General features: G+C 32.6%; 1 protein-coding gene across 1 annotated transcript in view; it reads right to left on the bottom strand.

The window, feature by feature from the left end:
• Window positions 1-15,675, bottom strand: part of LOC148601435 (uncharacterized) — a 64,069-nt gene extending 48,394 nt beyond the window's left edge. Inside the window, exons 1-2 of the mRNA XM_088554496.1 lie at window positions 15,458-15,675; window positions 4,357-4,608 (exon numbers count right to left, since the gene is read on the bottom strand). Coding sequence (XP_088410622.1) covers window positions 4,357-4,608; window positions 15,458-15,540 — 335 coding nt within the window. The 5' untranslated portion in view covers window positions 15,541-15,675. The remainder of the gene's footprint in view (window positions 1-4,356; window positions 4,609-15,457) is intronic.
• Window positions 15,676-18,072: the final 2,397 nt, after the last annotated feature.

The raw sequence follows: 18,072 nt of genomic DNA, 5'->3' as shown, positions 1-18,072 counted from the left end.
ACTAGTAACAATGTACCATTGTCAAGGAAAAGTCCTACATTTTAAGCTGAAAAAGTAATCAGATGAGATGAAAGAATAACTGATTGAAACAGTGAAGCCCGATCTGACATGTAATTCAAGGGCATCCTACTTAATTAGATGCACAGATTGACAGAAGCTGATAAAGAATTATTAGTACTTAACAGAATTTTTTTTCTTTATAAAAAAAACTTGATAAATGGTTAGCAGAGACTGGGCAAGGCTAACCTAAACATTTTTAACAATAACTGAAACCAAAAGATGAGAAACACAAAACAACTTTATTTTAGCCTGACCAAAGGTAACAGATTGCCAGATTTTATGATTTCATACTTGGCACAAGCACACTGTATGTTGGTAACAGGAACCAAAAGCAATAATAAGGCATCCCTTTGTAGATCTGCATTATCAGAACATTATTTCAGCATTCCATTGAAACTTACTGATGGAGATTCTTGTCTTTGAAATAGGAACAGATGTTCAAGATGAATTAGACAGATGCTACCAATAAAGACTTTGTACTCTACAAAAACCTTCCATAATGGCTGCCATGTGTCTCTAAATAATTTCTACTACTCCAAAATCATTATTCTTTCTTTGTGCCCGAGTTAATTTTCCCTCATCAGGATTTTTTTGGTTTTTAGAATTGTCATCTTAAATGTAGACAGTAAAATGTTGTTTCATAAGAAGCAAATTTCTTCATTGCACATTAAAAATTCTGGAGTGAAAATATTCACTATACTTGTAAACCTTTCTAACACAATACTTAGGAACAGACTTCATTTCAAAATATGGAAAAGCTATTACTCTATTTACATGTACATCTATAATGTATCTTTCCAGAAATTTGTTCAATTTCTACAACAATTTCGAAAAAAAAAAACTAAACCAAAAAAAACACAAAATCCGAAAAGCCTTTTAAATAAACCAATTTCACTGACTGTATAAAAATTAACATATATTGCAAGCCTTAAGACAAATGAGGAACTAAATAAAAACTAGATAAAGTGATGCCCCCGCATTTAACCTTCATACAGCTATATCAGAACTCATAATTGTAAAAAGCACTTTGTCAAATGTGTTATTGTGTCTGTGAGACATAAATGATGCCCCCACATGTGGTTTTCAGCATAGATGAACGAAACTTAAACTCAATCTGTAACTAATCATGAGAGACTCACATACCAAAAACCAGTAAAATATCTTCAAGCCTTTACAAAAAAAAAGTGAAAAAACTATTATTTCAATACAAATTTTTAAAGTGCAGGACCCATTATTTTGGTAAAACTCAGCGTAGAAGAATGAAACTTACACTTGATTTGTAACTAATCATGACAGACTCACTTACCAAAAAGCAGTTCAATATCTTCAAGGGTTTACAAAAAAAGTGCAGAAAACTGTTATTTCCATGGAATTTTTTAAGTCCAGGGTCCATAATAATGGTAAAACTCAGCATAGCACAACAAAACCTTACCTCGATCTCCAACTACCAGTAATCATGAAAGACTCACATACAAAAAATCAGTTCAATATCTTCAAGGATTTAGAAAAAAAAGTGCGGAAAACTTGTGGGACAGACAGAATTACAGACAAAATTACAGACGGACGGAATTACGGACGGACGGACAGGGGTAAAACAATATACCCCCCATTTATCTCTGCGGGGACATAAAAATTAACATAGAAAAAGTTTCGTGGAAGTAATCAACACTTACAGCATTTCTTATACAGATAGACTGAAAGGATTAGATCACAGAGGACTTGTTATACCAATTTGGCAAAGAAAACATCGAAAAAATGTTGAAATATTCATACATGGTTTTCATCTTCATTAACACATGTTCACACAAACAGTTGCCAAAAAAGGGAAATGATCAGAACTATAAAAAGACATTTTAATATTCGACAGCTGTAGTGTACTGTTGATTTTACAGTAAATTGAATGAACAAGAAAGGAAAATCAATGGCAATAAATTTTCACATTGGCAAAAAAATTCCTGATGCAGTCAAATTGATTTTCTACTCCAGGCTTAATTGCCTTTGGCGGAATTCATAACTACTGGGGTAGAAGACATATCGTTCCTTTATTAAGAGCTTAGAAAATGCTAAATTACCATATTTATCTACAGAAGCTAGGAAAAAATCAATGAATGTTCCTTTATAAATGGAAATAGCTCTATTAGAGTCCACGTGGTCGAACTTCTAACGAGGCTTGTACTACAAGGCTTAGCAATGAGATATCATAAATTAACCAAGTCAAAAGTTCAACTAAAGAATAATTTGATCCAAGTAGGACAAAAACAGTTAATTGAAATTGCATGGCAGAGTTCAGATTATATATTTTTTTTGCAAGATTTCACTGCAAACAGTGTGCAAAATGTAGTTCAGCAAAATGAACTGGTACTAATTCAGATCCCCTAAATATAGTCATTTATTTAACAAGTACATGTACATATGTAAGTAGTCTGGAATGAGACAAGAAGTAATATTTCTACAAGGAAAGAACAGCTGACAGGTTAATATTGGACTCCACACAGATTTTTACATACATGTACTTAACAGACCTCCATATATTTATATTGAATCAGTAGGCATGGATGATGCACATAACCTTAACCAGAACAATGAAATCTGGATTGTCAGATTGACAATTAACAGATTCCACTTTTGGCTGCTTATGCTCAATTTACATCACAAGGTCAAGTGGAGGTAAAAAAAATAATTTTATGGCCTTGCAATAATCCAAAAAGTACATGTTTCGAACCACATAAAAAAAATAATAGGATTCAAATCTACAAAACTATGTTAGTGTTTCAAGCTGAAACTGCATTTTGCAATAAAAAGCAGAAGAAATTTATCTCATAAAAGAATTACAGAGTAGAAATAATCAATTGAACTAAGTCCATTATCTATATATATATCAGTAGCGACAAAATTGTTTGACATTGAGTTATTCAGAATCTATGAAATATTTCTTCATTTTATATTTAGCATTATCATTGGGGTTTTCCATTTAACTGACACTTTAAATCTCTTTGCTCTACTACTTTGAACAGCACACATCCTGTTTCCCATGAAGACATTTCTATGTAAATGATATCTCCTTATTATAATGCATGGATAGATTCTCAGCCCTGACTAAAACATCACTTCAATTTATATCCTGTTTTCATTCAAACCAAAGAAATTTATTTCCATTAAATCAGAATATCATGTTTCACCATTTCATTACCTTAAGTATGATGTAATTTGAAAGGACAAATATTACAAGGGCAAATATTGAAGTGCGAATCAAGATAAAATTAGTAATGTGGATATTGATGCTACATGCTCCTGTAACATAAATGATTGACTTCAACATAACACAACACATCTTTTATTAGCTCTGGTCATAATTCAGAACACCAATGAAGTTCCCACTGCCCCTTTCTATTCCTTTTTAATGAAATGATGTACATGTATTGGTTAAAATTTATTTTAAATTAAAGCACCCTTGTGCCAATTCCTTATATGGCAAAAAAGTTGAATGACATGCATGTATGAAGTTGGCATGAGAAATGAATTCATGCACATAAAGGCAGTGAATTCAGTACTTACATAAGTACTTTACTTAGATAAAGGATACTACAGACACTGTGAAGTCAGCCTCATACCTTGACCTACACTTAGAAATCAATGGTAAAGGAAAACTTTTGACCAAACTATACGACAAACGTGATGACTTTTCATTCAGAATTGTCGACTTTCCTTCCATCTGTGGCAACATCCCTTCATCACCTGCATATGGAGTGTTCATATCACAACTCATACGTTATGCCAGAGCTTGCCGAAACTACACGCTAGAACTCTAACAAATAGGCTTCTGGAACAGGATTATGTTGCTACAAGATTGAAGTCATCACTACAGAAGTTTTATGGTCGTCATCATGAACTCGTGGATCCTTATGGTGTATCCATCTGCACTATGAAAACTGATTTATTCAATGGGTCATAGTTTTCCTTTCCTTGTTTGTCTACCACAGACTTGACTTTTTATGAGCAACTAGGTGGGTGTTTCTAAAAAAGCAGAGGACGCTTACCCTACCGGTGCACCTGGTCCATGCTCTTAGTTTTTAGTGGAATCCAAGTTGCTCATTTGCTTTTTTTACTTTGTATGTATGATTTTAGTTACTTTATGTTCTTTGTTGTGTATGTCTGTTCTTTGTCCCTGGATTACATTCTTTTGATTACTGCTATAACCTTGGTTCCCTTGATTACTCATACATACATACATACATACATACATACATACACGTATATTAATTATGAGTTAAGGCACTACAAAAAGACTAGACTTACCCCTTTCTTGGAAAAGAACTGGGTCTGTTAGCACTAAAACTAGGACGTGGTTCATCAAGGGTACGTTTAACAACACTACCAGTGGCAGATCCTTCACTATATGATGTTGATAAAACTCTTCCACGAATTGAATTATCTGCACCATAAGCTTTAGATGCCGATTTTATATCCGCAAATGCAACTGTCGCACACACAAAATCCTCACTCTCTCGACTCTTTCCATGAATTCTTACACTTTGAATCTTACTGAATCTGAAAAAAGAGAAATGTTCATTATAACTTTTGTTTTTTTTCCTTATAATTACATCTTTTAAAAATATTGGAATATCATTCAATTCAGTGTAATACTTACATGTACATGAATAAAGACATACATGTACATGTTACTAATTACTATATTATATGGTCTTAAATATATTTTGTACAAAAACTTCGAAGTATAATGTACTTCAATCCTGAACTGAACATACATTTAGTACACTGAACATACATGTACATGTGCAATTCGGTATGGGTACATGTATATGTTAGGTATGAAAATACAGTATACTTAAATCATGTACATGAATAAGAGTTAAAATTCTAAGAAACAACCACAAAGAGAGGATTGTGGAAATTCCATCAACAAGGAAAATCATCAATCTTTATTAAAAAGTAATGCAATGTTTTCTTTGGGAGTGGAACTGTATAAAAAATTAGCAATGAAATGGACATATAAATGTATCTACCTTTCAGGTCAAATGTGGTGTAAATTACCACAAACACTCAATTGAAACACCTTTTATTTATCTTTTTTCAAGAAATACATAACAAATTACATCATAACCACATTTTTTTTCAAGGGGGTGTTAATTTTTTTATTTATACTTATTTTCCTCATCTTTCTGAGTTGGTTGAATCAAGATACCAAAATTTCCAAAAGACTGAGAACATGATTTTTTCATTCACTAAAGGTTGGTTATTGTACTTAATGACAGCCCCCTTTTTGTTGTCGTCAGATGGCTATAATAAAAAATTTTCTGTTGTGGAAGCCCCATCCTCTTTTTAGTTGCCATCATACTACATGTACACGTACATGGTTGCAAATGTACAGTAAAAATTATATAACTGCATGGTCATGCACTTAAGCATCATATACCTTTCATCTGGCATTGAACCAACAGCCCCCTATTTTATGAAAGTCATAGCCTTTAGATGTATGTAAATATCTTGCTCCATGTTACTAGGAGTTATGCACATATCTCTCCACATCAAAACAAGGATGATTTATTATCCCCTTCAGGAAATTGTGCTTGGAATACAGCCAAAACATTACTTATCTACGATGGGGGTCAGTTAGGTCACAAATAATAAGTTTCTCAGAAGAAAAGATTTTGTGTGAATACATTATGTAGATTAGGAAAAGCATTACTACTACACTAAAAACAAAGTAATTTATCCTAAATGTTTAATTCTTTTTCCACTCTATTGTGTAAAAGTGCCCCCCAAAAAATGTGTATTTGTTATGAACAGATTTATCTGCCTGAATTTAGTAACTTATAATTAATGTTATAATTCATTGTCTAAAACAGAACAATGTACCGAAAAAGACACTAAGTGATATACTGTCATCAAATTCATGAATTATTGGCAATTGTAATGTTTTCTCTACAATGTTCTAAATTTTATAACTATATCATTTATTTCACTGTTAAGATTTTATTCCTCTGTTTATTTGATGTAAGTTATCATTTGCACAACTGTGAATTCATTTTAGAGGTCAAATGCAAGACATCGCGAATTTCTACTTCATTATTGCTCAAACCCCATATTTCTATACACACAATAAAGGCTTTGCAGTTTATACGTTCTTTTCAGATGAACATGAAAAGGATTTACTTGTACACAATATGTTATTAAGTCAGCCTTTGAATTAAACCAACACACAGTGTATGGGAGTTATTCAAATACAATAGCTGCCTGTTATTATCTTGAGAATGTATTTGGCCGCTTGCCAACGCAATTAAATCCCGTCCTATATAATGTTTATCACCAAGAACGTAAATAGCTCTAGGCTTGAACACATTCTCCGGTTTCTAAATCAATTTTATCCACGTCTGCAAATCTTTTGGAAGGTCGCCAACAACAGTCGAGTCTATTATGTACAGGGGTGTATGTGGGCGATAACGGTATCTTCCTTGTTGTAGTCTGGAAATCCACCTGCTATGATGACCTGTAGTGATGGATTCGTCCAAAGTGACTCATTCTCAGCTGATGTTTTGCAAGAAATTAGCTCGGCATGCCTTGATATCCGGGGCTTCGATTTGATGACAGAGAACAGGAATAATGTTGTCCTCCGATATGTTAAAATACGTGGAAAATTCACTCCAAACTAAGATTGAAATTAAATATTATTAAACAAATGGGAAATTAAAGCAATTGTGGAATATAATCCATGTCATTTTGAGAATTTTAGTTTCTATTTCACATAGAAAACGTAGATATTTCTTACTACTAATTATGTAGATTATGGCCGCCATTTTGAGAATAAGTTTTGGAGTGATTCTCGATGGAGTATATATACATACACGTATTAGTAAACAGTTATTGAGTGAAATAAAGGCAATGATATATGTTTTGTTTCATGGTTCTGCAGACAAAGAATACAGTGGATTTGAATCCCGCCAAAATGGAGTGGATTTGTGGATGACCTTCGACAACCACAATGGACAGACCATTGCTGCTAAGGATAACGTTGAAATGATTTTAAAAAAATCAAAGCCCCATTATAACTGCCTCATTTTTTTTTAATTTAATATCTTTCATGAAAGATTAACTATGTGATAATTATTTAATTGTTTTGAGGGAAGATTATTTTTTATTTCTAATTTTGAACATAATGTATTTAAGAGTATACTATTGTTAGTTTTTAGTTTTTAAAAATTTAAATACACTAAATGCGTATTTTATGGGTAAGTAAAGGAGACAGATGATACAATAAGCAATATTGCATGTTCATGGTTGCTATTGGATGGGAGCTACAACTTGCATGGCAAATTCATGATGCATATATTATATTCTGCATGTATCATGGGGTACACTTAAAGTTATAATGCAGATTCTAGAATAATTCTTCAACAAAGTTTGAAGTATGAATGGTTAATTGCATGCACATGTACATAAAATAGTGGCAGGTAAGTTGTCACCAACAATAAAAATTAATGAAACATAAGTGAACAATAACAGAATCTTCTTGATTTTACCAGAGACATATAAAACACATTGTATTAAGTCTGATTTTACATGATCATTTTGCTATATGCATGTTATGTAGTAAAAAATAAAGAACTCCCGGGGAACCACCAGCCTAGGTAGTCTGAAGTTATTTTGCAGTCCTGCCCTTACAACTTATGATTTAGGTAGCCTGAAGGACTATTAATTTCAAAGGCTGTCCCCTCTAATGTTAGGTACATGTAAGCACAGGTATAATGTTGCTGCTGAATCATATACATGTACATGTAGTTTATCAATTATATATCTATGAAGATTACAAATGTGCAAAACAAAAGTCTGGTGTAAAGAAAATAAATATTTGCATATACAGTGAGCTCACAGAAAATTCTGAAAATCCTTCTTTACCCCTAACATGAATACATGTATATGTATCCACAATTGATGGTCTGCCACATAATATGTAGTTTCCTGTTCATCCTAGTACGATGTACATGTATAGCCTGTGGCACCACTGACCTGCTGTGGTATGATCTAATTATTTTTCTCCAGGTCATAGCACATGCTGGTTAAACAAGTAAATTATGGTCTTGTAATATTTGATCAAATGACCTTGAGGAACTGTTATGCTGTTCCAAAATATGACATAACAAGGATTAAGGCAAGTTAGTTTTCCATATTTACATGTACTTGTAAACTGAAGAGGAAATTTTCACAGTTAATCTAGAAAAAAGGCAGAGCATGTACAGTTGTTATATACTATCATTTTTCCCTTTTAATATATCAAGTCTATCACAGCTGCACAGTTACGTGGGAAAGCTTACAAGTTGACTTTAAGTGCAAAATCTGTAACACTTTAACATTTCTATGACATTAGTTGTGTACATCAATTTTTCTTGAAAAATCATAATGTCATTGTCATAATGTGTTGTATAATTTATACATTGTTTCATGACTCATTTAATGGGCAGGGAAAGACATTTTGAGAAGGGGACCAGTTTAGTTTTTTTTCATTAAAATTTACATTTTTAAATAGTTTATACATAGCTTTTCATAGTTCTTGTCACCAAGAGTAAAAAAATCTCAATTATTTACTGCCTTAACTACAAATGTACATCTTTCACTGTGTACTTGTACACTTGTACATGCAGAAAAAAATCAGACTTGTTTCATCACAATTTTGCTTAATTAAACCTTGCATTAGTACAATAATTATATACATTTCTACATTTGTTTTATCATATTTTTAATTAAAGAACATTACAATAATGATGAATTTACAAAAAGAAAGGAAGAAAATTCAGACATTTATGTACACATTTATAACAAAACAAATCACAATTAATTCAGGTAATTCAACATGTCATTACTGGCAATGAAACTCTTTCAATTTACAGAGAATAGAAACTGTCTGCCAAATTTTGGTAAAATCAATAGAAACACAAATGATATCTTTCAACCATGTGCACAGTCAATGTTAAATCTTGGTGAATGTTCCAAATGAACAAATTTCTTTGAATCAGAACAAAACAAGCATTAATTCATGTTAAGAGATGCATGACCAATGTCTTTCAAAATGACGGAAAACGCTATATCAACCTGATTTTTTAATTCACTGACTGGAATAAATTTAAGTAGAATGGCCCTGTTCTGAACAACAGATTAGTGAATTAATATTTTTTATGGTTCTCTATGGTTTCCTACACACTGTTTCTGATTCAGGTACATGTACTTACATGTAGTGCATACACAACATGTTCAATGGGTATTTCTGACTTGAAAAATTCACATCAAACTACCAGTACATGTATAAAAGTTAGTTCTAAAGCATTCCATCAAAAGTGTCAGACTACATGTACATACATTTGTACATGGAAATGGCAAATTTTTAACACATTTATTTCTACTCTAATAGAAAGACTTGCTGTATAATCCAAGAAATACATGTTATCAATTAACAAAAGAATTTAGCCGTAATAATATGCAAAATGTATAAAGTGAGTTGATTTGGCTTTAGCCCACATTAGTAGATTGTTGTATACAATCTACATACACATTTTCATAAATGCAGTGGTTGGGAAGGAAATTCTGACAAGGGGCCATTTCCAGCAAGAAAAGCCATCTCAACCCCTGTCAATGTACCCCATGTTGTGTATACACTTTAAAAAGCCACACAACTATGTTTTGCAGGGCCTTAAATGAGCAAAATTCTCTCCTAATTCTTCCCTTTGTCTTTGACAGGGAGAGGTTTTTGAAATATGTTACAGATTACCTAGACAAAAATGTCAAATTTACTTAACTTCTCCTTGTCATTGATGCATAGATAATTGTATAATTGTATAATGTACATGAACATACAAAATATTTATAAAGCTGTTACATTTCTTGGGAACTAAATGTACATGGTTAAGGAAAGATCACCAGGTAGGCTTAACATGTCCATGGTTTATGTTACATGTACTTCAGGACATTAACCCAATCTTTGATGAAAATGATTTTAAAAAAAAAACATTTTGTTGCAGTACTTATAACATAGGTACACTAATTCGCAGTGTGATTTTGCAACCAAAATTTGTAGATCCTACAGAGAATTCGTAATGGCAAGCACATCTGCATGTAAAATGTACATGTACCTACAATAAGCATATAATTTTTGTGGCTGAATGAACATCCTGAAAAAAAAATAAACCTCCTTTGAACATTATGCGACTGTCAAACTAATAAACTACAAATACATGAAGGTCATCTGATAACACCATATGGTAAAATGATAATCCAAAATATGATTAATTTAACTGGTTATATTATTTAAACCATGACATCATGAATTCACCATTTTCTAAGAATTAAAATGTTGGTAGATTGTCCAGACACATTAAAAATCTACAATGTATGAAGCCATCCAAACCATACTAATGTATGACAATTAAAATTATTATGATTGGGCTAGAAAAATAACAGAAATTGGGAATTATGATTACAAAAATTTTCAAATAATAAAGGAAGACAAGACAGTGCTGACCAAACATACATGTACATGTACTAATGTATAAATTTATTTCATCAATGGATTATAAAAATTAAAATGTATGACTCGGTCTTGGGAATATTTGTTCAAATGCAGATTGTGTACATCGTATGTGATACTTTCAATGATACACAAAATTCTCAGAAAAAAATCCATAATTTTGAAAATCAATTACAAGTTAACATCTGATCTGAATTCAATATAACATTCAACAGCAGTTCAAATAAAAACTACACATTAATTATTAATATGGCAATCACCAGCTGTTCCAAGGGAATACACAAACATAGAAGAAGTAAAGGAAAAGACAACTGTAACCTAAGAGAAAAGTGAATGCAAAAACAAATTTAAATCCTAGTTTCATGAACATGTTGAAGCAAGGTACCAGAAAGGGAGTGAAGTTCATACAAGTTACATACATGTGTATGGACAAGTACAATGTACATGTATTTTGATCCTTGTACAAGTACATTGTATATTAGAGTTAAGTCAAGAACATCAATTTCCTTGACCAAAAGAAGGCCAGAGTTCTGTTTTAGTTATTCGTTCTGTGAAAACAAATATATAGAAATAAAATTATATATAAAAGAATTCGTGAATTTGGAATATGAAGCAGTAAAACTGAATCATTTTCATTTGAATATATAAGAAATCTTTTCACTAAACATGTTTTCAATACATGTAGATACAATTATAGATACATCACTTCAATTTCTTTCCTCTTAAAACTAATTTTTACAGTTAAACAGATTTGCTTTTGAGAACAAATAATCAGTACTACATGTACATGTAATATTCATATTCATATGAAACACTTTTGTAGTGAAAACCCATTTTTGTACATGCACAATTGTCCAAACAATTGTATCATACACCGAAAATTGAATTAATGAGAACATTATTGTACAAAGGACAATGTACAGTAAGGTCCATATTTGGTCCCCTGCATGGCTGAAAATTACAAATTTGATATGGAGAACTTTTTATAGTTATTTAGAATTTGTTAAATGAGTGGTTAAGTATGTTCAACCAGATTTATAAGCATATCTTCTTTCAATGATTGAAGATGTGATGTCCCAAATTTAGAATTCTATCAATAATGCCAAAATTATAGAGTATGCAAAATTCGTCAGTCTTGCAGGTCCTGACCGTTGAAAAAAAGGGGTTGTCCAATGTTTTTATCACGAGTGACAGTCCGAGGACCGCCGGTAAAAAATGGCCGTCACAGTATTCTGTTGGTTTGATTATTTGTTTGGTTATTAGAGGTTGACTGGTTTGCGAGATTCCATTTCCGGTTTAACATCGGGTACCAGATAGTTGACATCATGCTAATGTGGCCTATTCAACACTTTACCAGTGCCGTTCCTGGCATACGGCCAAGCAACGGTCACACATGTATGTTCACACTAATAATACGTAGCTCTAACTATTTTTTTTTTTTTATGATTTTAATGTTTGATCACAAAAACAGAAAAAAATCAAGAGTTATGAATTAATAGCAGCAAATGGGGATGAGTTTGACATTGAGCAGACTGAAGCAGTCAACTTTTCATGGCTTAAAAATATGCTGAAGAATGATTATGATAAAATAAAATTATTGATATTCAGATAATTATATTGATACAAACTAAAATTACTAAACTAATCACATGCAAAATGGGAAATAAATAAACCTGTATTAATAGCCATTTCTGGAAACAGATTGAGAAAAAAATCCACAACCAAGTCAATACAACAAAAGCAACTTGGCATACCATAAAGTCATTAAAGAATTTTAATTCGCTAACAATAAATTTACGAAAATAAGTGGGACTGGTTAAATATCTGGGACTGACTGGACTATCTAACCAGCCAGTCACATGACTGACAGGGCAAAACAAGTTTTTGCGGACTCTGAAATTAGGCACGTACATGTATTTGAAGATTTTGGCAATTTATGAGTGGCTATGCCAACTTGACTCAAAACCATTGTTTATAAGTTCTAAATGCTTCTTTGATAGGAGTCTAAGTTAAGATAAGCCTGAGTCACATTGATGGAAACCTGAAAAAACATGTAACAAGTTACATTGAAAATTGGAATTTTTCCCCAGTTTGTTTTTGGCAGATATTAGGCATCCATAAAACTTAAAATGAATTTTACTGTGAAAATTTACAACCAAATTAAAACAATTAATTATTCAATTAGCAGGGCATATTGAAGTTTTGTCATATTTGTAAATTACTGTAACATATACTTCGAATATATTTTTTTTCTTAAAGGGGGACCAAATACGGTCCTTGTCATACCTTATCCTTTACATTACATGTAACTCTTCATCCTAACAGGAATTACTTGAAAATTAAAGTAAGGCAAAAGATTACTTTGTAGGATATAATTTTAAATGTTCATAACAAAATGTTAGGAATAGGAAAAAACCTACATGTAGTCAGTGGACAATAGCTGACATGGCTAAGGACATTAAAACAAACATGTACCATGATGTAGTGTATGCAGAATTAAAAACAGTGATTTTCTTATAAACGAAAGTTAAGACCAGAAACACAACAGCTTCTGAAGTGATAGCATGCACTCTTAATACTGTACACATTGGTGTATATAATCTACAGGAAAATTTTCCTCTTTAAAGCTGATTTAAGAATTTTTTTCAAAAGAGGAAGTGCTCATGTACATGTATATATTGTATCCCATACGCTTAGGGAAAATAATAAAAGTAATTCTGAATTTCAGGTAATTTTACATTATCAAATAATATTGCTGAGGAAATTTACCAATATGCCAAAAGACACTGTAAAATGAAATTCAAAAGGACACATGTTATTTTAGGATAGATTGAAGCTTAAAAATTATTACTACAAAATGCTTTCACTCAGACATTAACCATCCTTTACTTATATCCCCAGATGTGAAATTCTGCAAATGATCAGTCATGTCGCCCTTAATCCTTGCTATCTGAGAAATGGGTGTGGTTAAAATCTCTATTGTCCTTAATATTACATTTAACATACATGTACATGTAGATAAATGATCTGAGATGATTCACAGATGAAATCATATATGTAACATACAATGTGTATATACACATGTACATGAATGAACATGTATGCAATAAATTTTACCTTGACCTCTGAACTAGAGTGGTAAACAATCGTAAAATTTGTAAATAATTATTAAATTGGAAGAATAGTTTTAAACATACCTTTCCTTAACTCAAAGATTTTAGATCATAAACATAAAATCTTGGATGTTCCATATGGACAAATTTTTTGCACCAATGAGCAAGGAGAAGTACATGTACATTTGTATATCAATGTATCTGTACATGTACTATAAAATGCAAGAGTGTACAGGACTTAAGATAGAGGGAAGTAACATCTCCCTTCCAGTAAAGAACTTGTACATGTACGCTGAAAAGATACACTATCATCACAGAAGGATGTGAATTTAAATTCCTTTGATATTGCTGTAATAAACAAAATTCCTTGATTCTCAAACAACTTTTCTAACAAATTTGGGCAAGGGTGGGGGGGATTTTTCTTATTATTAATTTTTCAATTTTCCTACAGCAACAGTCACATGTGCAGAAAAACTAGTGTTATTGTTATCATCATCTACATACGTTAACAGCACAAAAGTATTGAAACTGCTCTATCAAGGTAAATATGTCCCTACTGCTACTGTACATCTTGATCAGGTTTTTTTTTTCATTTTAACCAAGCCACATTTTTTGCACCAGTCCCAAGTCAGGAATTTCTGGCATCTGTATGTCCGATCATTTTCACCTTATTATTTTTTATGTAACTAGAGTAAATAAGGGGAACTACTTCGCTGTACCTGTGTATAACAATGCTTTAGGGCCAGCTGCAGTCTGCCCTGTGGTACGAGTGTTTCATTGAAGACCAATGGGTGGACTTCGGCTAACATTTTCATCCCAGTGGGGTTGTTGACTCTTTCACATATACATCAAACCTTTCTCAATATATTCATCAATTTGGAACCATGAACTAAGATTATCAACACCAAAAATTACCAAAATAAGGATTGATCAAAATCAGGTCCAGACAGACAAGGTCATGCAGGGATGAGGATCTAGGAATTTTTTTAATATGTCCAAACCTATCAAATGAAAGTGACATCACACTGAAAATGATGTTATTGTTACATCACACCACTTAATCATTTAAGGGTTATAGATGTACACTTTGTCCTGTGAAGTTTCTCCCTCTCCAATACAGGACCAAGGGGGCGACTGGAGACAGTTGAGCGTATGGACATAAATGGACTGGACCACACAAGGAATGTTATGCAACTCCCCAATCAAATCAATGATAATTTATGTGCACATTATATATCTGACTTATTGCAGTTTTACTTTGAGAAAAGTACTTATACCAGTCCCTTAAGATTCAACCCCTACCATCTGCCCATATCTTAATATGTCTGACTAATAAAATGCCTTTGTCTAAAAGAACTAAAAATATCACAACAAAAGCAATACAGGCGGTTTCTGTACATAGCACTACAAGCTAAAATAAAATGATAAGATATATTGGTATAAATCCAAGGCTGAAATAATATATAATACATAAATCCACAATATCTAAACGAAAAGGGGTTGAACACGATTTCATGGTGGAACACACAGAGGTACACAACATAATTGGTAAGAAAAATAATCCTCAACTGAAATCGCATTTATTGGTTATATATTCCACATATCACGATAAACAGGGAATACACGACTATGAAACACAGTTCTACAACGAATCTCGACTAGTAATATAAACTCCAATGCGGTACAGTATATTCCGATCGCGCCCACTACACAAATTGACCTCATTTCACCAACGTGCTCGACAACTCACCTTTTGAAATATTCCGATATCTCCTCCTCAGTAACATTTTCGGGTAAATTCCCAATTAAGAGATATCTTGTCTCTCGAACCATTTCTTGATTATGCTACATCACTATTAAATGAAATGCAAAAATATCGTATAATCACATTGCAATGTTCTGTTCATAACCAATATTCCTACTGTATGCTGTGTAGTAAAAAATTCATGGCCTCGTTGACGTCACGAAAACACGTGACCTTCGACCGACAGAATAGTCACATGATTTGTAATTAACACAGCTTGGGGCCCTCTCAAAACAATGACATTTAAATTAAAATGTGTAATCGGATAAAAGCAATGGCGAGTTTTAACACGTACAATAAATCGTTATCAACAGAATGCAATTACGGATATTTTTAACTGTAACATACTCAATAATGTGGATAGTGTAATACGTATACCAATAAAAGATGAATGTAGTTTGCTAGCTGTGAGTGAACTTAAATGATTGAGTAATTAATGCTTATTAGTAAGAAGGCCAGAAGTATCTGTTATATCACGACATAGAATTTTGTCTTCCAGGACATCTCTACTATTTAATACAACAGGTAGTGTAATATAAAGTCCCTGTTTACAATGAAGACTGCTTCTTTGCTATGAAGAGCACTGGGGAAGACCGTTCGAACACAATTATTAACAGCCAGTATGCCAGTGAGAGAGTGTGTGGATTTTGTACATGTCTTTAACATGATTTAATTTGAATTTTGTATGCCCTCAGCTGGCCCTTTGATTAGGAAATAAAAACTTTTTGATTTGATTTGATTTTGTGCGTGCACGATAGAGACAAAATGGCTGAATAGTTAACCTTTCGCACCGTTAAAACATAAAATTACAGAGGAAGGTTATTTAACCATGAAATTACCAACTCTACAAAACAATGTACATGAGTTGTGTGTACTAAGTAGAGTATTGATAATAAGTTTCTTCTTAAATTAACAAAACTGTACCGACAAATACTCTAGAGCAAGCATATGGATGTGTAGATGCCACGAAAGAAATTTTTCAGTTTAAGTCAAATCGTATCACACCAAGGGCGGATCCAGGATTTTGTGAAGGGGAGGCGTAATTTCGGGAATCAGTTTGAAAGGAAACCAGATTATGACATGTTGCTTAATGAATGAATGTGATAAATTGCCATATTCAATACAGTATTTAGCAGATTACGATAGTTTTTTGTTTTATTTTTTTTCTTCGAAAAAGGGGGAGCGTACGCACATTTAGCCCCTGCATGCATCCTTGTACATAATGTCTCTGATCTTGATGGACTTATGATGAAGACCTAGACCATGTACTTAAATCTTAGCAGAGCACTTAACCAACAAATAGTCGAATGCTTGGCATGCTTTCCCTTGCGAATTTACCAAGTTCTTTCCGTCAAGTTCATGGGTTATTATACTCCCCACCCCCACAAATAAAAAATGACGCCTCTCCACTTGGGATACAGTGAGTAAAGCTGTATTCTTGATATTATATAATAAACGTGATTTCTACGAAAAACTAACTTGGCGTTTTAATTCATACTTCACAAATTGCGAACAAAGGCCCCTTTCATTGTTAATTACTTTGATTCGTCTGAACTCTTGAGTTTTGTTTTCAATTATACAAAGCATTATCATTAGACTGTTAGGTAAAGCGCCCAAGGCTGTTAGTACACACATTATTTCTATTATGCGGTTTCTATCCAGGGAAACACACAGGTAACATTTGTACACAATAATAAATTGTGACAAATAACATGAAAATAGGGACCATCTCAAAACGACATGTAATGACATTTTTATTATGAGATGGTGAGATTTTTGCCCAAACCAAGGATCCAAACTCAATCCATTCAAGAAAAGATACGACACAAGTGTATTAAAACGTGACGAAAGAAGAGAAAGCGTAATATCCAATAGTATACTGTGTGAAATACTTTATAGGAAATAAATATAATATTAAATTTAATCCGGGGATATTTTATAATAGTTCAATGTCTTCCATGACTATTTAATTGTTCACTCCTCATATGTGATTTATATTCAGGATATTAATTAAAAGTATGAAATAATATCCTGTGTACAATTATGAATTCTGTTCACTCTATTTGGACTATCTCCTGAATATAATTCAGTACTGTAGAATGAAATAATATCCTCTGTATAATCAGGTATACCGCTAGCCTTTTCATAATAAACTGTACTAAATATCATTGTTCAAGTAGTGGACACAATTAATAGGTGTGGCAATGAGACTAACCATCTTCAGCTTGGAGGGCTCTACAAAACTCCTATGTTTAGAAGTTGTACGACGTCTCCTTGAAAGAGTTATCCCACTGAAAGACGAAAAATGCATTTTTGCATTTGCTTTTTTGTAAACTTTAATAGATGAAATAAACTTTCAATTCATGAAATGTTCCTTGTGAAAAGACCTACAAAACTCTTCATTGGACTCTTCATTTCAGTTGTAGGACGACTCATTACTAGAGTTATTGCCATTGGAAGGCGAAAAATGAGCCAGGTGAGCGATTCAGACTTTTCTATATAAATTCTAGTCTCTCTTCTCCGTCTCTTTTCCCCTTTTCAATGCCATCTCTTCTTTCTCC

This window comes from Perna viridis, chromosome 12 (assembly GCF_037379345.1).
Source record: "Perna viridis isolate PV_CMFRI_1.1 ecotype Kerala chromosome 12, ASM3737934v1, whole genome shotgun sequence".
Lineage (NCBI taxonomy): Eukaryota > Metazoa > Mollusca > Bivalvia > Mytilida > Mytilidae > Perna > Perna viridis.
Note: the sequence above shows the minus strand (reverse complement) of the source record. Positions and strands in the feature narration are given on the sequence as shown.